The sequence below is a fragment of the Bos grunniens genome, chromosome 8 (assembly GCF_055505025.1).
Source record: "Bos grunniens cultivar Pamir isolate PY7600 chromosome 8, Bosgru_T2T1.0, whole genome shotgun sequence".
In the NCBI taxonomy this organism is placed as follows: Eukaryota; Metazoa; Chordata; class Mammalia; order Artiodactyla; family Bovidae; genus Bos; species Bos grunniens.
In genome coordinates, this window is record NC_141172.1 from 59971096 (window position 1) to 59994425 (window position 23330).

The 23330-nt window shown below is 37.3% G+C and overlaps 1 protein-coding gene across 7 annotated transcripts in view; it reads left to right on the forward strand.

Annotated features, from left to right (window-relative positions):
* ZCCHC7 (zinc finger CCHC-type containing 7) overlaps positions 1 to 23330 on the forward strand; it is a 258032-nt gene that overhangs the window by 184010 nt on the left and 50692 nt on the right. For all 7 annotated transcript variants that reach the window (XM_086415923.1, XM_086415927.1, XM_086415924.1 and 4 more), the window contains 3 exons: positions 13222 to 13265; positions 14467 to 14592; positions 15519 to 15689. In XM_086415923.1, the coding sequence (XP_086272049.1) occupies positions 13222 to 13265; positions 14467 to 14592; positions 15519 to 15689 (341 nt within the window). The remainder of the gene's footprint in view (positions 1 to 13221; positions 13266 to 14466; positions 14593 to 15518; positions 15690 to 23330) is intronic.

Below are 23330 nucleotides of genomic sequence, written 5' to 3' on the forward strand. Positions count from 1 at the left end.
TTTTGAAGTGACTTACTTCACCAAGGAGAAAGTGAAGAGAGAATCAGACATTGAAAACCATACATACACTCACATACAAAGTTAATGATAAGTAAGGAAAAAGGATTTGGGAAGTAGACAAAGAAGTGTTAAATAGAAGGATGGTTGAAAGAATATAGCTTCCAGATTGGTATTAAAATTTTTTACCAGCAGGTTAATACCAAATTTATATAGCCTTTAAATCTTCTCTAGAAACCTATAACATCTTCCCCTTCATTAAATTTGAATGTTGTGTGCTTGTCATTTTACAAATGTTTCAAGTGTCCGTATTGTATATTTTGCCTTTTGGACAGGAAAGGTGAAAGTTAGGAATAGGCACCATAGTAGATACTTAAGAACGAAAACAACTTGCATACTCCGACTGTGTTTACTGTTTCTGTTAATAGTTTTTCCTTTTCTGTTCTTATTAGTGTAATTTGAGGCGTCTTTTGTTTCTAAACAAATATTTCTTAAACAGGTGGTTTATTTTCTAAATCCTTGGGAGTGGCAAGAATGGAGTGAGAGAGAACTCTGTGTCTGTCTGTCTGTCTGTCTGTATCTTTGGGGTTACGCAAAAGCCTTTATATGACTTTATATGACTGATATGCTTTGCAAGAGCTCTGTGCTCATAAGCACCTGTATTTATTTCCTCTTTCTTCTTCCTCCTCTACCTCTAAAAAAAGAAAAGCTAAATCCCCATTTATCACTGACACACACTTAAAAATATAAAATTTCTGGTAAATTTAATTTGATTTAAAATAAGATGAACAATTTGATGCCTAACTTGCAAATTCTTCTACTAAAATTTGTTTTATTTAAACGATTGCCAGTTATACAATGCAAAAATTTAATGATGAAATGGTTTTGTGACCAGTGTTAAATGGAAAAGTATAAATAAGAGAAAACTAAGACAGAAATAAAGAGCAGTTTGAGAAGAATGCTTGTGAATAAAGTGGCTCAGCCCTCAGGGGATTTGCATGTGGCATTGTGTGTATTTCAAAAGTTTCCGTTGAAATAACAGATGCTACTGATGAAGTTGGGAATAGTAACTTCATTTGTGGCTGGTTCAGTTGCTTATTAAAAGTGAGAAGATCCCAGGGGGAAATCTGGCATAGTGGAGTTAGACTCAAGAAAGGATATAACATAAATATCTTGCAGCTTTATCTCTGTGATCTTTAATCCATGAATACTGGGTAGGTACAGGCAAGATTATCAGTAAATGTCCAGTTATCTTATATTACATTTGGATCCTGTGTTTGCCAAGTAATTTTATTTGATAAGTGATTTTTTTAAATTTCTTTTGTAGTTTCTAGAGTTGCTTGCTACAGAAATTCCAGGTTTTTTCCCTAGTCATTGATCATTTATCCTGTTGAGCTTTTATGTGTATACAGTGAGAATCTATATAATTATCTATTGGCTTATGTACTCCAGAACAGTATTTACTGACATAAGTGTACATATGAATGTTTCCTTTTTCTTTTAAATTTTTTCCTAATGTAATTCAAAGTATGCAAGATGTTGTGCTGATAACTGGATAGATAAATACAACTTATGACTTAGTGAGGGAAATAAAATAATTTTTAATGCAAAATGTTCTCAGTAGCTTAAGAGATACAAATAACCTGCTTTAGACTATAAGAGAGAGAGAAAATAATTCTACAGAATGAATTCAAAAGAAGAAATGTTATTTAGGTAATTCATTCCATAAAGATGAGTACCTGTGATAAATACACAATCATGCTTTGATGTGTGGAAGATAAAAAGGTAGAATGCTAAGGTTAAATCCAGGATGTTACAAATTTGAAAGTGATCATTTCTGCTTTTGAGGGGTTATCAGGGAAACATCAGTGGATGAGGTAACACGTGATTCGAGACTTGAAGACCAAGTCGCCCAGTTCCAAGTGGTTGAGATTGGAGTTGGCTTGTGTTTCAAGGAATACATGCATAAGCAAAGTTGCAGAGGACACGAAGACACTTTAGGGAAATTACTAGGCATAGATGGAGCACAGAAGTCGAGAAGGTGAAGCCAGAGAAATAGATGAGGACCAGAACTTAGAAGGCACTGTGTGGCACACAGAGGAGTTTTACATTGATTCTGCAAGCATTGAGGAATCATTCAGGGCATAATGTTTTCACATTTATGTTTTAGAAACATTGTTTCATTCACAGTATATATAGATATCAAGTTATTATATTTCTGAAACTAATGTTTCAGGGTGGGGTGGGGGTCGGGGGGGACTCCCTAAAAAAAGAAACATTAATCTGGTAAGAAGGGAAGGCAGAATGGGTTGTGGTACTAGGGATAGAAATTCTAGGTGAGAAATTAAGTGTCTCTGGATCAACCTAATGGCACTGAAGTTATTACAATAGATTTGGTGAACGACTATTTGAAAGGTGAGAGAGAAGAGCTGAGGTTTTGATTTGGAAAATAAGTTATTGAGAACTTACAAGGAGGAAAAGTAGGGTTATTTGTTTTTAAGAGAGAAACTCAAGGAATGGGGAAAAGGTAGAGAATTTATTTTTAGTGATTATGATTTTGAGTTGCCTATATGAAGTCTAATCCAAATATCCCATAGATCAGGAGCTCAAGAAAAGATTCGATCTAGAAATACAAATTTGGTGGTTCTCTCAGTGGGCATGTGTGACATAACCTGGGACAAAGAATGTAATATACTACGTGGCCAGTGAGGGAAAAAGAAGCTGTCAAGGGGAAGAAGAACTAGGAAAGTAGGTTGTGCTTTAAGCCAAAAAATTAACTGCTCACAGAGGTCAAATGAGAAAAGTACTGAATAAAGAACTGAGATGTCATATTCAGAGGTTATAATCATAGGAGTTCCCTGGCAATCCAGGAGTCAGGACTCAGCTCTTACTGCCAAGGGCCCAAGTTCGACCCTTGGTTGGGGAAATTAGATCCCACAAGAAAGTAAGAAAGGAAAAAAGAGAGAGAGAGATTGTGCTGGCTTTGAAGTTGCAGACAGCCTGTAGAAGCTGGTGAAGGCCAGGAAGTGGATTTTCCCCAGCCTCTGGAAGGAAAGCAGCCCTGCAGGAAAAAAGAATTTATAGTCATGGAAATTGGGCTGGGTTAGGTGGAAAACTAGGCAAAGAGTGAGATGGTGTTGAAGATCAAGGGAATAAAATGACCAAAAGTACAGAGAAGGGAAAGCACTGGGAGTGTTAAATTACAAAAAATAAGACCTTTTAGTTTAAAATATTAGGTATGTAAAAAGGGAGTGTGGCCAATACATTAGAAATGTAATGTTGTTGATTTGTCTTTTGTGCTATAACTACCAGATTACTTAACCTCAGTTTTATCTTCTTTATGTTTTGTTGTTTGTTTGTTTATTTTAAACATTTCAGTGTGTAAGATTTGTTAAAGTAGGAGTTAATAAAATGTTTTTCCAGAGATCACCAAAGATTATAGAAGATTTCAGTTCAGCATATGCAGTTGAATAATGCCATGTTATATGAGTCATAGTTTGGGCTGTGTACTTCAAGGGAGAAAAGGTGTTGAGAAGGCCCAAAGTCTTGGTTCCTTAGGGATTACAGATATATAGCAACCATGGTTTCTTTTTTCCCAGCCCCCATCTGTGAGCCTGTCTGTAGACTCACAGATATATGGAGAAAAAAACAGTTGCTAGAGAACTTAAATACTTAGTATTGTATGAAGACTATTTTGATCATGCAGTCAACATAAGGTAATTAATTGATAATTGGTGGAATTGAGTATTTCTTGTTAAATAACACATATCCCAAATATAGAGGACTTTCAGTCTATTTGGAAGCTTCCCTGGTGGTTCAGATGGTAATGAATCTGCCTGCTAATGCAGGAGCCTCAGGTTCGATCCCTAGGTCAGAAAGATCTCCTGGAGAAGGGAATGGCAACCCACTCCAGCGTGAAGAATTCCATGGACAGGGGAACCTGGAAGGCTACGGTTCTTGGGGTCGGGGTCGGCAAAGAGTCAGACACGACTGAGTGACTTCCACTTCAATCTTTTTAAAGACTTGATGTTACTTAAATCATCCTGTATTTTTAAAAATGAGATGATTGTGGTTATTTACTGAACACAGTAATGCTTTTTGGATTCTTTAGCCCAGAGATACATGATAAGATCCTTGAAGGCAAGCACCATGTCTTTCTGTCTCCTACATTGTCTTTTACATGAGAAATTTTCAGTGAATATATGTTCAGAATTAACTTGACACTACATTAAATGAAAACATTTTACACTTTGAGGAAAGTTGCATTTTACATTTTTAAATAATTAGTAGTGGCAGAGTCAGTTTTTATATCTTCTTTGCTGAATATTAAATTCAGGTCCACTATTTGCAGAGAAAATCATAAACATATACCTTTTCACTGAAATGTAATGAGACTTAAAATTTTAGACGTTAGAAATTAGGATTTCTAGAATTTTTTATGTAAGGCACCATATGGGCCTCCATATAAGAAGGGACTATAGGGTATAAGACTCAAGGAAAGATTTTTCTTAGTGCCTGGCTCCTGCGCTAAAATAACCAACTGGATATGCTGAGCTGAAATCTTAAGTAGTCTTTGGTGATCTTTGGAAAAACGTTTTACTAACTCCTACTTTAACAAATCTTAACTTCTGTAAAAAAACAAAAAAGAGAGAGAGAACCAGCTCTATAATTGTGACTGCTGCCTCAGCACAGAAATGATCTTCACCTATTCCCACCCATCAGAATTTAGGCAGGCTAGGTATAATTGAAGTGAAGCATGAATTGGCTTTACTCCTCAGAAATTTAGCCCAAACTCTTCCTTAGTTCCTTTGAAAACTTGAGTATAGTCTTATGGGTAAAAATAGCTGCATTAGCACTACATATCACAAAAGCAGCAATTGCTGTTTTTTGTAGCACGCACACATTTTACAAATGAATATTTATGTGACCATACTTACAGGATTGTTCTGAAGGTATAATATGTATTTAAAACAATTTACAGACAGTGAATCACCATCCCCATATAAATAGGAAGGATGTTTATCTTTATGCATGAGAGAAAAAGAGAGAAGGAAGGAGAGAAAGGAGGGAGGGAAGAATAAAGATAGCAGAATAGTCCAGAAATAGAAAATGTGTAAAATGTGTAAGGTTATGGGTTCACTTTTCTTTGGGGTTTGCCTTTTTGTTTTGAAGGTTATTTCAGAAGACAGGAAATACAAAAGCACCCTGTAATGCTGTTGGACTATCTCTGCTTTCAAGAGTACTACTCTGGCAGAAAGAGACCTGTTGTACTGTTTCTTGGAGCGCTCCACACAATAGGAAGTCGAGACTTTTAAAGTTAAACTAATGAAGACAGGACATAGGAAATTTCTTAGTTGGAAAAATAGATTTAACATTCATAAGTCCTCATATGTGTTAAAGGTGAAATGAAAAGCTTCCTGTAAGTAATAATGTTTTAATGCTCAATATTTGTATGTATAAAAAGGTGAAAATTCTTAGTAAAGGAATTATCGCACCCTTTGTTCCAGGTTTCCCAGGTGACTCAGATGGTAAAGTGTCTGCCTGCAATGCGGGAGACCCGGGTTTGATCCATTGGTTGGGAAGATCCCCGGAGAAGGAAATGGCAACCCACTTTGCCATTTTCTAGTACTCTTGCCTGGAAAATTCCATGGGCGGAGGAGCCTAGTGGGCTACAGTCTATGGGGTCGCAGAGTTGGACACAACTGAGAGACTTCACTTCACTTTGTTCTATTCAGACTGTATTGTTTGCTGTATCCTTTTACCTCTTTCATTATGTTGCTTGTGCCTTTCCTTTTTACTCGTGTCCTTCATCACTTGTTAAAATCCTACTTGAGATGTTTGCTTCCAGCAGTATTTTGTTAACTTACACCAGACTTGCCCTCCTGATAAGAGATGATGAAATTAGCAGACAAGGACTTTAAAACAGACATTATAAATATGTGGAGGTTTAAAGGGAAAGAGGCATATAAGAGAAATAGAAGATATAAAAATGAAGCAAAGAAAAATTACAGAGCTGAAATATATAATAGTTTGAAACAAAAAAATGAAATGAAAAATTTTAGTGGTTTGACTTAACTACAGATAAATTAACGCATTTTCAGATATTGAACAACAGGCAGTACAGGATCATGATTCTTGAGAATGTGGAAATGAATGAGATACGCCTACAGTCAACTTGCATTGTGATACTAAGAAAGGGAATCCAGGCATAGTGGCCATCTCATTAAGAAGAGAAGACAGAAATCAGAGTTCAGAGAGACTAAAGAACCTGTAATTTGTGGAGTAGAGTACTGGAGACTAGAATTCCTAGAACTTACCAAACAATTCCCAGAACTTACCTGAGTTCTTACTTGCCAGATTGGACAGTATTGAACACTGACACATTCAATAGAGATCCCAGAAGATATATCTTAGTAGTAGGGTTTCAGTTCAGTTCAGTTCAGTCGCTCAGTCATGTCCGACTCTGCGACTCCATGGACTTCAGCACGCCAGACTTCCATGTCCATCACCAACTCCCAGAGCTTACTCAAACTCTAACCCTAAGTAAAGGCTACTCTGGACCACCCTAGCAAAGCTTTAAAAGTCTCAAAAGGATCACCTGATCTGGAGGTTGCTTAACTGCTTGTCAGAACAGAGTCTTACACTTTTTAAAGTAAGAAAACAAAATCAAGACACTCAACAGTGTACCTTAGTAGCATCCATGGTGGGCGGGGGAGTTGGGGGGTGGAATTACTAGGCATTAAGAAAGCAGGAAAATGTCACTCATAACCAGGAGAAAAATCAGTCAAGTGATACAAACCTAGAAGTGACAGAGAATATGAAACTAGCAGCAGAGACTTTAAAACAGCTGTTAAAAATGTACTCTGAAATTTAAAGGAAGAGAGAAATGTAATAAGAGAAATGAAAGGTATGAAAAAGAAATGGAACTTCTAGAACTGAAATACATATTTGAGATTAAAAATTTACTGGATGGGCATAAGTACAAATTAGATTATTCAAAGGAAAAGAGCAAGAGACTTATGGACAACTTAAAGCCAATAATTTCAGCAATTTAGAAGTAATTGACACATTTTTTGAAAGTCACAAATTATCAAAACTGGCCCAAGAAGAAACTGAAAATGTTAATGGCTCCATATATACTGAAAAAAAAAAAAAAAGAAAGAAAAGTAGAATTTCTCTTTTAAAACCTTCTACAAGTAAAATTCTTGACTCACAAACAAGGAAAACTCCAATCTAGATGGCTTCAGTGGCAAATTCTATCAGATATTTAAGGAAAAAATAATACCAACTCTTCCCAACACTTCCGAACTCTTGTGAGGCTAGTTTTATACCAATGTCAAAACCAGACATTTAAAGAAAAGTATAAATCAATATCCTTCACAAACACAGATGTAAAAATTCTTAATAAAATAATAGCAAATTGAATTCTGCAGTACATTTTAAAGAATAATACATCCTAACCAAGTGGAGTTAATCCCAGAATACAAGATTGGTTTCATATTTGAAAATGAAATCACTGTAGTTTACCGTATTAAGAGAAAAAGAGGAAAAGCCATGGGCTATCTCAGTTGATGCAGATAAGGTACTGAGATTTCAGCACACATTCATATTAAAAACCCAGGAAACTAGGACTAGAAAGGAATTTCTTATACCTGTTATGAAAGATCTACAGCAAAACAATGCTTGATTATGAAAAAATATATTTTTGCCTATAGTTGGGAACAAAGCAGAGATTTGTTTCCTGTCACCACTGATGCTGAGTATCATAATGGAGGTCCTGTATAATACAGTGAGGTTAAAAAAAAAAGAAGCAAAAGGCATACAGGTCAGAAAAGAGGCAACAAAACTGTTTTTATTCACAGTATTCATCAGTGTAATGACCATTAAAGTCATAATGAGTACTACTTCACACCCATTCTAAGGTTAAAATTTAAAAGACTGACAGTTTCAAAACTGGTACAACCACTACAGAGAACATGATGGAGATAATTAATAAAAAATAAACATAGAACTACCATATGATCCAGCAATCCTACTGCTGGGCATGCATCCAGGAAAAAACAATTTGAAAGATTACATGCACCTCAAATGTTCATTGGAACACTGTTTACAATAGTCAAGACATGAAAGCAAGTGAAATGTCCATTGACAAATGAATGGGTAAAGAAGATATGGTACATACATACAATGGAATATTACTCAACCATAAAAATGAAATAATGCCATTTGCAGTGACATGGATGGACCTAGAGATTATCATACTAAGTGAAGCAAATCAAAGACAAATAAATATCATAGGATATCACTTGTGAAATCTTAAAAAATGGTACAAATGAACATACATACAAAACAGAAGGAGTCACAGCTGTAGAAAACAAATTTATGGTTACCAAGGAGGACAGTGGAGGGAGGGATAATTTGGGAGATTGGGATTGAGATATACAGACACTATATAAAATAGATAACGACTTACTGTATACCATGGGAAACTCTACTCAGTACTCTGTAATCTATATAGGAAAAGGATCTAAAAAAGAGAGGAGATAAATATACACACACATATAAGTGATTATTCACTTTGCTGTGCAGCAGAAATCAACAGAGCATTGTAAATCAGGTCAGTTCAGTTACTCAGTTGTGTCCGACTCTTTGCGACCCCATGAACTGCAGCACACCAGGCTTCCCTGTCCATCACCAACTCCCAGAGCTTGCTCAAACTCATGTCCACTGAGTTGGTAATGCCATCCAATCATCTCATCCTCTGTCCCCTTCTCCTCCCGCCTTCAATCTTTTCCATCATCAGGGTCTTTTCCAATGAGTCAGTTCACATCAGGTGGCCAAAGTATTGCAGTTTCAGCATCAGTCCTTCCAGTGAATATTCAGGACTGATTTCCTTTAGGATGGACTGGTTGGATCTCCTTGTAGTCCAAGGGACTCTCAAGAGTCTTCTCCAACACCACAGTTCAAAAGCATCAATTCTTCAGCACTCAGCTAATAACTAGGTTACAAGCTCTTACTCATTTTTGTTTACCCTATAGCACCTTCCCTGGTGGAAGGGCTTCCCTGGTGCCTCAGAAGTTAAAGTGTCTTCCTGCAGTGCTGGAGACCTGGGTTTGATCCCTCTGTCGGGAAGATCCCCTGGAGAAGGAAATGGCAACCCACTCCAGTATTCTTGATTGGAGAATCCCATGGAGGGACGAGCCTGGTAGGCTACAGTCCACGGGGTTGCAAAGAGTCAGACACGACTGAGCTACTTCACTTTCACAGCACCTTGCTTATTGTAACCTTTCAATACATGTTTGTTAAACTGAGCTCATTTAATGCAAAGACAGAGTTACTAGCTATTGCTTTGATTATAATTCTAAAGTCTGAAAAGAATCATAGTCCCGGATCTTAGCAAGACAAGGCTAACAGGTAGGTAAGAGTCGAAATTAGGCATCTTTAGGACAGTCCTAATTTTACACTTTAGGGCAATCCCATTTTATATTCTGTGGTGGTGGCAGGACACACAGAGAAGATGGGTGCTCCTCAGCCCTGTGGGACATTGTCTTTAAGGCAAGACACTGAGCTGGTTGTAAAAGTCTGGAGGATTTAGGTTATGTAGACTTAAGTAATAGTGTATTTGACTCCAGTAATGAATGAAAAGTTGATAGAATCACAGAAACTCCATGAAGGTACCATTGATACCACTTAATCCAATTCATTATTAAACAGACCCAGAGAGGATAAATAACCTGCCCTTTCAGTTCAGTTCAGTCGCTCAGTCATGTCCAGCTCTTTGCGACCCCTTGAATCGCAGCACGCCAGGCCTCCCTGTCCATCACCAACTTCTGGAGTTCACTCACTCATGTCCATTGAGTCGGTGATGCCATCCAGCCATCTCATCCTGTGTTGTCCCCTTTCCCTCCTGCCCCCAATCCCTCCCAGCATCAGTATTTTTCTGTCAGTCAACTCTTAGTATCAGGTGGCCAAAGTACTGGAGTTTCAGCTTTAGCATCATTCCTTCCAAAGAACACCCAGGACTGATCTCCTTTAGAATGGACTGGTTGGATCTTCTTGCAGTCCAAGGGACTCTCAAGAGTCTTCTCCAACACCACAGTTCAAAAGCATCAATTCTTCGGCGCTCAGCCTTCTTCACAGTCCAACTCTCACATCCATACATGGCCACTGGAAAAACCATAGCCTTGACTAGACAGACCTTTGTTGGCAAAGTAATGTCTCTGCTTTTGAATATGCTGTCTAGGTTGGTCATAACTTTCCTTCCAAGGAGTAAGCGTCTTTTAATTTCATGGCTGCAGCCTTTGGCACATAACAAATAAGAGATAGGGTCAAGACTGGAACCCAGGTTTCTGACAAAATCTGTACCAAAAATTTAATGAAGTGGAGAATGGCTGCCTGTGGAAGTCCTAATGAGTTGCCCTTAGAAGAACCTTCCATTAGGTTTGTATTTGAGGTTAAGAAGCAAACAGGATAGGAATAAGAGTCAGCTGTCATTACCAGGATAGAATCAAAACTGAACCATGAGTAGGGCCAAGAGTTGAATTGTATGTTCTTGGTGATGTCTTTACTTCATTTACCACCAAGAAGTCTGATTTCATTTGTAACTTAAGCCTATTTTGTATACTTGTTGACAACTTTTCTACAGTAAGAATATTCTGTAGCTTGTTGAAGAGGACTTAGTATATAACCTAGATATTGTTGAATTCCACAGCTTTGTTAAAACAATCTAAATACAGCTGATCTCTCTCATAAACCTTCCTTTTTCCAATATTCTCTCTTCATGTGTAAATTTATTGGGGTTTGGGGCTGATTAACAGTTGCTATTTTGCATTTCCATGGTTTAGGAGTTCATTTTTTTAAGGACAGTATTAAGTCAGTTTTGTAATTAGTGATTTTTAATGGTCATTTTGAGTTTTAATGATGAAGGATGTTGAAATACAAAGGGCAGCTTTGAAAGTTACAGCAGAGCATGCTCCTTAGATGAATCCTTTGAATGAAAGAATAATAGTATGGATGGTGATGATGAAGGACTAGAAGCTGCGGCTATTTAATGTATTCTCCACTCTCAATATATGGATGCAGCCTCTGAATTTTGTAAAGGAAATAATCATCAGCACAGCATCTCTGCCCTTCTATGGATTGATCTTTTTGTAAAGCAGCCTCTTGGTTTTCTTAGTAAAAGTATTTTATTTTAAAATACATCTCTAGACACTTACTCCTGGTTCAGTTCAGTCGCTCAGTCATGTCTGACTCTCTGCGACCCCACGAAGCACAGCACACCAGGCCTCCCTGTCCATCACCAACTCCCGGAATCCACCCAAACTCATGTCCATTGTGTCGGTGATGCCATCCAGCCATCTCATCCCCTGTCATCCCCTTTTCCTCCTGCCCTCAATCTTTCGCAGCATCAGGGTCTTTTCAAATGAGTCAGCTCTTCGTATCAGATGGCAAAAGTATTGGAGTTTCAGCTTTAACATCAGTCCTTCCAATGAACACCCAGGACCGATCTCCTTTAGGATGAACTGGTTGGATCTCCTTGCAGTCCAAGGGACTCTCAAGAGTCTTCTCCAACACCACAGTTCAAAAGCATCAATTCTTCGGCACTCAGCTTTCTTTATAGTCCAACCCTCACATCCATACATGACTACTGGAAAAACCATAGCCTTGACTAGATGGACCTTTGTTGGCAAAATAATGTCTCTGCTTTTCAATATGCTATCTAGGTTGGTCATAACTTTCCTTCCAAGGAGTAAGCGTCTTTTAATTTCATGGCTGCAGTCACCATCCGCAGTGATTTTGGAGCCCAGAAAAATAAAGTCAGCCACTGTTTGCACTGTTTCCCCATCTATTTGCCATGAAGTGATGGGACCGGATACCATGATCTTCGTTTTCTGAATGTTGAGCTTTAAGCCAACTTTTTCACTCTCCTCTTTCACTTTCATCAAGAGGCTCTTTAGTTCTTCTTCACTTTCTGCCATAAGGGTGGTCCTGGGAAAATGTAGATTACTTCATGTGTCCACAGAATTCCTTTCAAAGAAGAGTCAAGCTCAATTTGTGGGGTTTTTTTGTTTTGTTTTCGTTTTTTTGAAATAGAAAAGAAGGGTAGGTAGGAGAAAGGAGGAAATCTTAACTTTGCTTTAGGGGAAGAAAAAAATCATTCAGTCGGTTGTTGACACCTTAGCTTCTGCATTAGTCATATGTCCCTTCCTCCTTGGCCATGGGTGGACCAAGGGAATAGCAACCATTTGCAAGTTTTTAAAGGGGCAGTGCAAGGAGAAGAAAACAGCTGATAAAGGAAAAGGTAGAGCTCCCCACCCAGCTAGGTTTTTACAGTTGTATTTTTAAACCAATCACCAGCTGCTAGATATTTGACCTCTCTTATTTCACTATTTTTGATGTTGTGAAATACAGTGCTAAATTCCTAGCTCTAATCATGAGATAATATTGAGTCCAACTTTTTAAAACGTTACAATGAAAGTCAACTACAGTGAGAATCTGGTGGACACAGTTAATACTGATATTGGAAGGAAAAATCTTCCTTCTACCTACGTGGGTCTGAATGGTGGGGAGGCCTGCGAATTAATTAACTGACAGTAGAGAGAGTAACAGGAGAAAAGACCAAAGGTGGAAGCACTCAGTAACGAGTAACTTGCTGAAGGATAAAAGTTTGTATACCAACTTAACAGAAGGGAGAATTTAGAGCTTCCGAAGATAGAAGGTTGTGATGTGGGTCTTTCCACAATTTTGGAGGAATGTCCTGGTACCCATGGTCTGTGACTTTCCTGATTAGAGACCTCTGAGTTGGGGAAAGGGGCTGTGGCAGCTAGCTCATGAGACAGGCTTTAGTCAGATAAGGGAAGTTCAGATAAGATTTCTTTTTTGCACCTGCTGTTGGGTTTTTGGTCCCTTCAGAGATTTACAGTTTGATTATGTTCAAAGCATTTTCACATATCTCATCTGATTCACACATCTCATCTGATTTTTTAGGTATACTATACAGGGAAAATACTGTTACTCCCATTTCACAGGTAAGGAAACTGAGATTAAGAGAGGTTAAGTATTTTCAGAGCCACAGAAGTAGTAACAGAGTCAAGATGTTAAGGGATTTACATTTCTCAATATTCCTTTGTAGTTCAGTATCAGTATTAACGAATTGAATAATTATTGTCAATCAAGTGCTTTAAAGGTGTAAAGATTGAGTAACATGTTTTATTTGTTTTGTAGGAGAAGATGATGTGAACTGGTTCATCAGTGACAAAGACATTGAGGTAAAATCAAAGTTATGAATAATAGATTAATTTCCTTTGATTCATAGTTTCCTTTTACTTCATTGTGTTGACTTAATGAGCTTTTTAAACGTAGCAGCAATCCAAGTATCTTGTAAGAAAAGGTTTAATTTTAGTTTATGGGTGGTTGAATTTTTCAGAAGTATGGTTAAGCCTTGATTTTCTCCAGTCAGTTAATTGCCATAAGGATTTAGTCCCCTATCCCTTTTGCTTCTTCTCTGCTATGATGGGTCCTCTCAGCCCATTTTGCCTGGTACCACTCAAGATCAACACCGGAAATAACTGCTTCTTCAGTGTAAGGAAATGGTTAGTCTATATTTAGGATGTGGCAGGTGTTTGTCTTTCTCAATTATTAGCCTTAATTGTGACAGATGGCTAGAGAAGAGAATAATTTTACAATTTGGTATAAGGAAAGTTTTAAGAGATAATTATATTGTGTCTCCTTTTGAGACCTACTTGGCTAATTCAGTAGAATAATAAGTGAAACATGAACTTTTTTTCAAAAATTAAACCAAACAAGATAAAAGCATGGTTGACATTTAGTTTTTCCTCTTTAGATAGTCCGTATCATATGTTTTGCTACTACTCTCTTGCATGATATTGGATTTTGGCTAGAATATGGGACATCTAGAATTGGATCAGTGTAGGAAGAATAGATCTTAAAAGGACTCTAGGGGGAGGACAGTATCTTTTTCTCTCTTAGAAGTTAAAATCCAGTTTGTAGGGATTAACCCTGGGCTGTTCAAAAGAAGGAATGTATTTGGTGGCTCTGTGGTTTTATAACTTTGTAAAGGGCAAAATCATAAAAAATGCCAACCCCTAACTAAAAATTTAAGCAAGCTTCTCGTTCAGAAAAATGTGGTATACGTTCAGATATATGTCAGCAATATCTTTGACTCTGAGTGCCACTGTAATGTCTAAATGATGCATCAGTGCCCTTACTAGACCTGAACTATAAGCAGAGAAAGATAGAAAAGAAATGGACTCATGGAGAAGTGTAAAAGAATACAAGAGATGGGCAAACAAAAAGTAGAGTTGTCTTCATGGTACCCTCTAAAATTTTTCTAACTCCTTTAAGAACGTAAAGTTCCCTGTTGCTAGCTTCTAAATTGAACAGATTATGATTGTTAATTCTGTTGAACAGAGTGAAATAATTTTAATTTTTGATCTTTTTTTTCCTTAGGCACAGATAGGTAATAAAAGATCATCTGGAAGATGGACCCATCGATACTATACAGCCAACAAAAATGTTACCTGTAGAAATTGTGACAAATGTGGCCATTTGTCAAAAAACTGCCCCTTCCCACAAGTATGTGAAATAAATGTTTCTTTCCATATTGTTAAAATAGTAGGGTTAGAACCCTTAATACCTTCAAATTCAAATGTTATGTAATATATGGGTTACATTTCATGTTAAATGTTCTTGTAGGTCACAGCCTCGAGTAGTAGTAAAGGATAATAAATCTACAACCAGAATCAATTTCACTATCCCATTAGTAGTTGTACAACCTTAGGCAAATCATTTCACCTTTTGTGCTTCTCTTTTCTTTACTATAAAATGAGGAGGTTGGATCAGATTGATTCTTGAGACTCGTTTTTGGTTCTAAGTCTTCTGCTTTATGACACAGCTTGTTTCATTGTGGGATAATTTTCGTTGCTAGATTATAATTTTAGGCATTTATAAATGTTTATCGATGTAAATTATGTTCAACAGATACATTAGCCTTTGAAATAACACAGAACTCTTAGACATTTCTTGACACTTAGTGAGCCCTTAACAAATATTTCATCCCTTACCTACTCCTTCTTCCAAATGACCGTCTTCAGGTATTTGAGCTGGCTCTCTTGTTTCCTCTTTTACCTTTGTTTCTTCAGGCAAAGCAACCTCTTTCTGTATCTTTCTCCTAGACTTAGCTTCCAGATCCTCATCATGCTACTTTCCATCTTAGATACATTCGACTTGGTCGGTGTTCTACAAAGCAAGGCATAAGAATAGATGCCAGCTAATAGTATACATGTGGACTAAGCCTTTGTGGCAACCACAGAACACAGCTGGCTTTTGTTAAGACTCTGACTTAAGATCTTTTGTTTGATTTTACAGTTATGTTTGATTTGACCTTCATTGAGTTCCCAAATGGAAATAATTTTTTAAGCAATTATACTGAAAAATAAGTATTCTATTTGAGACTGAAGTATTTTGCTAAAGAGATTTTTTTTTGTTTGTTTGCCACATAGAAAGTCCGGCCCTGCTGCCTCTGTTCCGAGAGAGGACACCTCCAGTATGCCTGTCCGGCCCGCTTTTGCTTAGGCTGTTCTTTGCCTATGTCTTCCACTCACAGATGTCTTGAAAGAGCTTCCTGGAGAAAACGCTGTGACCGATGTGATATGATAGGCCACTATGCTGATGTGAGTATCTAGCAAATGACTAATTTGCCAGGCTTTGGGGGCATCATGCCAATTTGTAACCATCTGCCAGCCTACTTAAAAGAATGTTTCTCTGCTCTGTGTATAATAATAGTCAGTCAATGTCCCTTTGGCCACAGATCATGTATATCAGTACTATAATATCTCAGGATAGGGATCCTACTGAATGGTTCATCCAGAAGCAGCATCAACAAAAACTGTAAACCTGTGCTAGCCTCTTTGGCATAATGTGTTTGCCAAAGTAAAGTTTCAAATTAAAGAGGTATGTAATAAAAAACATGTAAAATGTCTGCACCTATTCATAGTTAGATGAAATACATACATATAAATACTTAATAGTTGTGTACAAAGGTCTTTTGAAGCCTGCTTATTGATGGCTCTTGGTGATACAGTAGTCTCATGCAAGAAAGACAAGCCACCAACACTTTAAATCTGCTTATCTTAGATCTTTCGTTAGTTTTAAAAGACAGAAGTAACTTAGAAGATATTTCAGTTACTTGTAACACATTGAATTTTAGCACATTGTTATTTTAGATGTCATTTTGTGTCGTGTTATAAATGTTTGTGGGGTTCTAGTCACAGTTTCAACCAGAAGGGCTATAGAATTAAGTATGCCCTCACAAAAAGTAGGAACCTTTTCCTTTAACTTGTTCTTCCCAAAGACATGATACAAAGCACAAATATTTTTAAAATTTTGCATATATTGAATTATGCCTAGAGCCTTTTGCTTAAAACATTAATATGACTGTCTATTGGGATAAATGTTTGGTATATGTGTTTCTTATGTAAATATTATAATAGTTATTGATTATAGTTTCTAAAGGGCTTTTATAAACAAAAATAGGGTCACTGTCTGGTAAGTTAATTTTTTTCCAGTTAATTCTTTATGAATATGTCTCTGTATCAGTTCATAAAGGCTGTCTTTCTCATGGCTAACCTTTATTCTCTCTTTTTTTTTTTATCAGTTATCCAGCTATTTCTCTACCAATACATTTAGATTTTTTTAAGCAAACAGTACTGCTGTAAACATGTTTTTACCATGTTTTTATATCTCTTCATTCATGTAAGAGTATATTTCAGTAAGTTGTATTCTAAATGAAATTATATTATTAAAGGATATATATACATTTGTTGTTCAGTCACTAAGTCGTGTCCGACTCTTTGCGACCCCATGGACAGTAGCATGCCAGGCTTGTCTGTGCTCCAGTATCTCCTGGAGTTTGCTCAAATTCATGTCCATTGAGTTGGTGATGCTATCTAACCATCTCATCCTCTGTCAGCCACTTTTCCTCTTACCTTCAATCTTTCCTAGCATCAGGGTCTTTTCCAATAAGTCAGCTCTTCACATCAGGTGACCAAAGTATTGGAGCTTTAGGAACAGTCCATCCAATGAATAGCCAGGGTTGATTTCCTTTAGGATTTACTGATTTGATCTCCTTGCTGTCCAAGGGATCCTCAAGAGTCTTCTCTCGCACTACAATTTGAAAGGATCAGTTCTTCAGTGCTCAACTTTCTTTATGGTCCAACTGTCACGTCTGTACATGACTACTGGAAAAACCATAACTTTGACTATATGGACCCTTGTCAGCAAAGTGATGTGTCTAATTTTTAATATGCTGTCTAGGTTTGTCATAATTTTCTTTCCAAGGAGCAAACGTCTTCTAATTTCATGGCTGCAGTCACTATCTGCAGTGATTTTGGAACCCAATAAAATAAAAGCTCTTACTGCTTCTACTTTTTCCTCTTCTCTTTGCCACGAATTGATGGAACCAGATGCCATGATCTTTTTTTTCTTTTTTTGGGGGGGAGGGTTTCAAGCCAGCTTTTTCACTCTCCTGTTTCACCCTCATCAAGAGGCTCTTTAGTTCCTCTTCACTTTTGGCCATCAGAGTATATATGCATAAATATTGCCAGATTACTCTTCTAAAAGATTGAACCAGTGTATCCATCTGCTAGCAGTGTCCTAAAGTACTCTCAACCATAGTTGTAATCAATCTTTAAATTTTTGGACATTCAGATAAGGAGAAAATTATATCTTACTGTTTCAATTTTTATTTCTTAGGCCCTAGTGAGGTTGAATATGAGTCTCAAGACAAAGTATTAAGATGGACATTGTCATTTCACTCCAAAGTAGTTTTAAACTTATTTTTCAATATTTACTAGCTCTTAAAAATAGTAAGTTTTAAGTTGTCTTAGATTTATTCTGTTATTCTCTGCATTAAGTTGTCAATGATAATTTCTTAGCAAGATTTTCTAGTTTGGCAGTTAGGTTTAAAAGCATATTTTTTAACTTCTTTCTTCCAAAGAGCTCTTAGAAACATGGTCTAACTTGTCTGTGAAAACAGAAGAGGCTCAGACATTGTCATGAGTAGTTTTTTTTTAATAGGAAAGCACAGTACAGAACAGTTAAGAATGGTTTGTTAAAGGTTATGTAGTTAGCTATGATTAAATCTGTAGCTCATTCTGCTTAGCTTCTTAATTTTGGCCTTTAATGTATGTTAAACTCCTTATCTAAAATGGCCTTGAGGATTAATAACCCCAGTTATTATACATTTTTAAGATAGGGTTAACTGTGGCTGGCTTCAGAGAAGCCATCACCTTTTACCCTAAATCTGCAAAGATCTGCCATTGTGTTTTGTTTTGTTTTTTTAATTACATGGTGAAAGTTCTGGACATGAATCGATCTTTTCTCAGTCTGCCCACCTGGTATAGGATTCCCTTGGAGCCCCATCACAACTGAGCTTTACTGACTTTTTGTTTTTGTCTGCACTAGGTCTTCATTGCTGCATGCAGGCTTTCTCTAGTTGTGAAGCAGGGGGCTACTCTCTAGTTACAGTACTCAGGCTTCTCTTACTGTGGAACATAGGCTCGGCACACGAGCTTCAGTAGTTGCAGCAACTTCAGCTCAGTAGTTGCGACTCGTGGATTCTAGACCTCAGGCTCCGTAGTTGTGGCTCATGGACTTAGTTGCTCTACGGCATGTGGTGTCTTTCTGGACCAAGGATTGAACCCATGTGCCCTACATTGGCAGGCAAATTCCTATCCACATTACCTCCAGGGAGGTCCTCCACTGACTTTTTCTGAAGAAACTTAGAAGTCCTTCCACTATCCCAGAAGCTCTTCTTGAGGATTCACTTGGAAGGAGTTTCTTTCTGGCCCCAGATTGGTGAAACTATTCAGCTAATCCCATACTTGCTTTAAATCTGTCTTGAAACCTGGCCCTCCACAGAAAATATTGTTTCCCCTGCAGCATTCTCAAATTCTTGCTGCTCATTCTTTCTTGACCCACATACCTCTGAATTAAGCTGATTAGGATCAAGCTCTTTCTCACTGGCCATTGTTGTTTGGTCACTAAGTCATGTCTGACTCTGTGTGACCCATGAATTGCAGCATGCTGGGCTTCCGTGTCCTTCACCATCTCCCGGAGTTTGCTCAAACTCATGTCCATTGAATCAGTGATTTTATTGAAACATCTCATCCTCTGCCACCCCCTTCTCTTGCCCTCATTTCCAAGCTTCAAGGTCTTTTACAATGAGTCACTGGCTGCTACTATTTCTAAATCAATTCTCCTCCCTCTTTGTGTATATATCTTTGACTTATTTAAGGCTAAGACTCTCTGACCATGATGTTCTTCAGCCTTCTTTGTCATTTTCATCTTCCCACCTACTGGAATTTATGAAGCCCTGGGTAACTGTAGATGCCCTAACCTCTTATAAATTAAGGAGATTAAGAAACTTCCATCTTTACTTTTTACATCCCTATTGCCACATCAGGATCTGTGTAATACCAGAGCACCAGTTAAATGTATAAAGACAATTATTAATGAAAACTCATGAGTAATATTCATATTCTTGCTATGACTCCTGAATTCTGCTTGGAAAGCTCTTCAGTTGAGTTCAGTCGCTGAGTCATATCCGACTCTTTGCGACCCCATGAATTGCAGTACACCAGGCCTCCCTGTCCATCACCAACTCCCGGAGTTCACTCAAACTCATATCCATCAAGTCAGTGATGCCATCCAGCCATCTCATCCTCTGTCATCCCCTTCTCCTCCTGCCCCCAATCCCTCCCAGCAGCAGAGTCTTTTCCAATGAGTCAACTCTTCGCATGAGGTGGCCAAAGTACTGGAGTTTCAGCTTTAGCATCATTCCTTCCAGAGAAATCCCAGGGCTGATCTCCTTCAGAATGGACTGATTGGATCTCCTTGCAGTCCAAGGGACTCTCGAGAGTCTTCTCCAACACCACAGTTCAAAAGCATCAATTCTTCGGCGTTCAGCCTTCTTCACAGTCCAACTCTCAGATCCATACATGACCACAGGAAAAACCATAGCCTTGACTAGACGAACCTTTGTTGGCAAAGTAATGTCTCTGCTTTTTAATATGCTGTCTAGGTTGGTCACAACTTTCCTTCCAAGGAGTAAGCATCTTTTAATTTCATGGCTGCAGTCACCATCTGCAGTGATTTTGGAAAAGCTCTTCACTTGTTAACTATTGTATAAAAGTAATGGTGTGAACTTCCAGAGTTTTCCAATGTAAAGGGTAGAAAGATGGCTCAAGGCCTTTATAAGTCAACCTACATTATTGGTACCTTCCAAAGGAAGAGAATCTGAAGTGTAAAAAGAATCTAAATTTTAAATCTACCAGAGTCTCTCTTTTTGCTGATAGCCTGTACATAAAAAGAGAATTTAAAACTGTCTGTATACATTGTAAAGTTAGGCTTTGCTGAAGGTCTGAAAGTTAAAATGATGCTGTAGTTCATGAAAGTACATGGAGAAGATTCACTTACTGACAGTCTAGATGTTGTCAGTTTAAGTCCTCCTCAGAATATCCTCTCAAGTTTCTGTCTTAAACATGCAGATATTGTGGATATAATAAACACCTTTGATAATAAACTTATTTAAAATATCATTGGCTCAGACAGTAAAGAATCTGCTGCTGTGCGGGAGATCTGGTTCGATCCCTGTTTCAGGAAGATCCCCTGGAGAAGAGAATGGCTACCCACTCCAGTATTCTTATCTAGAGAATTCTATATATAGTATATATAGAGGAACCTGGTGGGCTATATATACTCTATGGGGTTGCGAAGAGTCAGACACGACTGAGCAACTAACATTATAAAATAGATGAAAATATTTTCCAAATAAGAATCAGTTCAGTTCAGTCACTCAGTCGTGTCTGACTCTTTGCAACCCCATGGGCTGCAGCATGCCAGGCTTCCCTGTCCATCACCAACTCCCTGAGCTTACTCAAACTCATATCCATCGAGTCGGTGATGCTATCCAACCACCTCATCCTCTGTCATCCCCTTCTCTTCTGCGTTTAATCTTTCCCAGCATCAGGGTCTTTTCAAATGAGCCAGTTCTTTGCATCAGGTGGCCAAAGTATTGGAGTTTCAGCTTCAGCATCAGTCCTTCTAATGAATATTCAGAACTGATTTCCTTTTAATAGTTTGATATATGCATTCAGTTAAATATGTGGTTCTGCTGACACCTGACTATTTAACTGACTTTATTGAGAATAAGGAAAATCAGGTTAGATATAGTTGTTATTCTCACTTTTCACAGCATTTCAATATTTAAGCATAATGTTGAAGAAAGGAGTCATGGCTGGGATTGATTGTTTTGCTTAATTAAAAAAAAAGGTTGAATAAGCTTATAAAATGCTTATTTACCTGGGAGACAACACCTCATCTAGGAAGTTAAGTAGATTTCTGTGCTTAGAGGTCTCTTATTCTCTTGATGGGTGTTTGAAAAACTCATGATAATGTGAGTGAAAATTCATGTGTATTCATTGTTCAAGGAGTAAATCCCAGAATTAGTCATTAATAATTCTTTGGAACTGTTCCCAAACCACCTAATAAATGAATATGTAAACTTTTGTGGTTAAAATTATGTTTAACCTTATGGAAATAACCTTAGCAGGGAAAAAGTTCCACACTTAACTGAAGGAGTATAATTTAGCACAAAGTCTGAAGAAGAGACCAATCCTTATTTTGAAGTTCAACTGAATTGTATGCTTTCTAGTCATATCTGACTAACCCGATGAATTCCCCCAGCCTCCCCAAGTCTCCCTATAGCACATGCCTCATGGATTAGTATTAGTCACTTTCAGTAGAACTAGCAGATTGAGAGCAGGTTTCTGTATTTTTCATGAAAGATTTAAGAATAAGTTCGTAGAGGATAGAAATGGTTCCTTTTCCAGACCCCCTGGCTTCCACCAAAAGAGGAGAAAGATTGTCCTTGTACAGTCTCTAAAGCAAACAACTCTAAAAATGAAAAGATAAATAAACTTTATTATTTTATTGAGAATTTTGTGGGACTTAGGAGTGAATTTAATCTTCAGTGCAGTCACACTGAGAAGACATGAGTCTTTGATAAATAAAGCCAGCAGGCCACTGGGAATTTTGTTAAATATCTAACTCATTCTAGTTCTCACTTTGCAGTTAAATTTAAATTTTAAATCCAATAATAAGGACAAATTCTGGAGCTTAGTTATCTAAGCTATGAGTTTGGAAAATGAAATTAAGGAAGTCAGATCTTCATTAACACTTGGTAGCTAAAAGTTTTATTTATTAAGCATTACAGCTAAGGTCAACTCCCCTGAACTTGATAAATCCCATACAACTTTTTGATTGGGTCTGGTCATCTTCCTTAAATAGTACACAGTGAAAGAAAATACAGCAACTGGAAAAGATTTTCAACCTCTGAAAGTATTCAGAGTCTTAATTATGGACATCATCTTTGTTAGTTTACTCATCTTTGAAAAAACAGCAGTCTTCTGATGCATAAACATGGATGTCTTGCCATTTGTTTGTGTCCTCTTATTTTTTTCAGAAAAATTTGTTTTCACTGTACAGATTTTTCACTTCCTTGGCTCAGTTTATTATTAACTATTTTATTATTTTGGAAGCTGTTATGAATGAGATATCTCTCTTCACTTCATTTTTAGATACTTCATCATTAGTATGAAGGAATGCCAGTAATTTCTATAAGTTGATTTTGTAACCTACCACTTAATTAGTTGCCACTAACCAACTAATCATTGATTAGTTCCAAGAGTTTTTTTTTTTTTACTAATTCTTTAAGATTTTCTTTATATAAGATCATATTGTCAGCAAATAATGACAGTTTTTCTCCTTTCTTTCCAATTTGAATGCCTGTTATTTCTTTGTCTTGCCTAATTGCTCTAGCTAGGACTTCCAGTACAGTCAGCTCTCCATATCCATGGGTTTCACATACAGGGATACTAAGGGCCAACTGTATTTATTGAACTATACCATTTTATACAAGGGACTTCAGCTTCCAAGGATTTTAGTATCCACAGGAGCTCCTGGAACCAGTCCCCCGCAGATAACTGACAACTATCTGTGACAACTGAATAGGGGTGGTGAGAGTGGGCAACTTTGTCTGGTAGCTGATCTTAGAAGAAACCCTTTCAGTTTTTCTTCAATGATTATAATGTTAACGGTGGGTTTATCATATATGATCTTTATTATGTTATTTTGAGGTATGTAATGAATTATACTTACTGATTTACATATGTTAAAATATTCTTGCATCCAGGTATATATACATTGCACTTGGCCATGGTGATAATCCTTTTAATGTGTTCTTGAATTTGGTT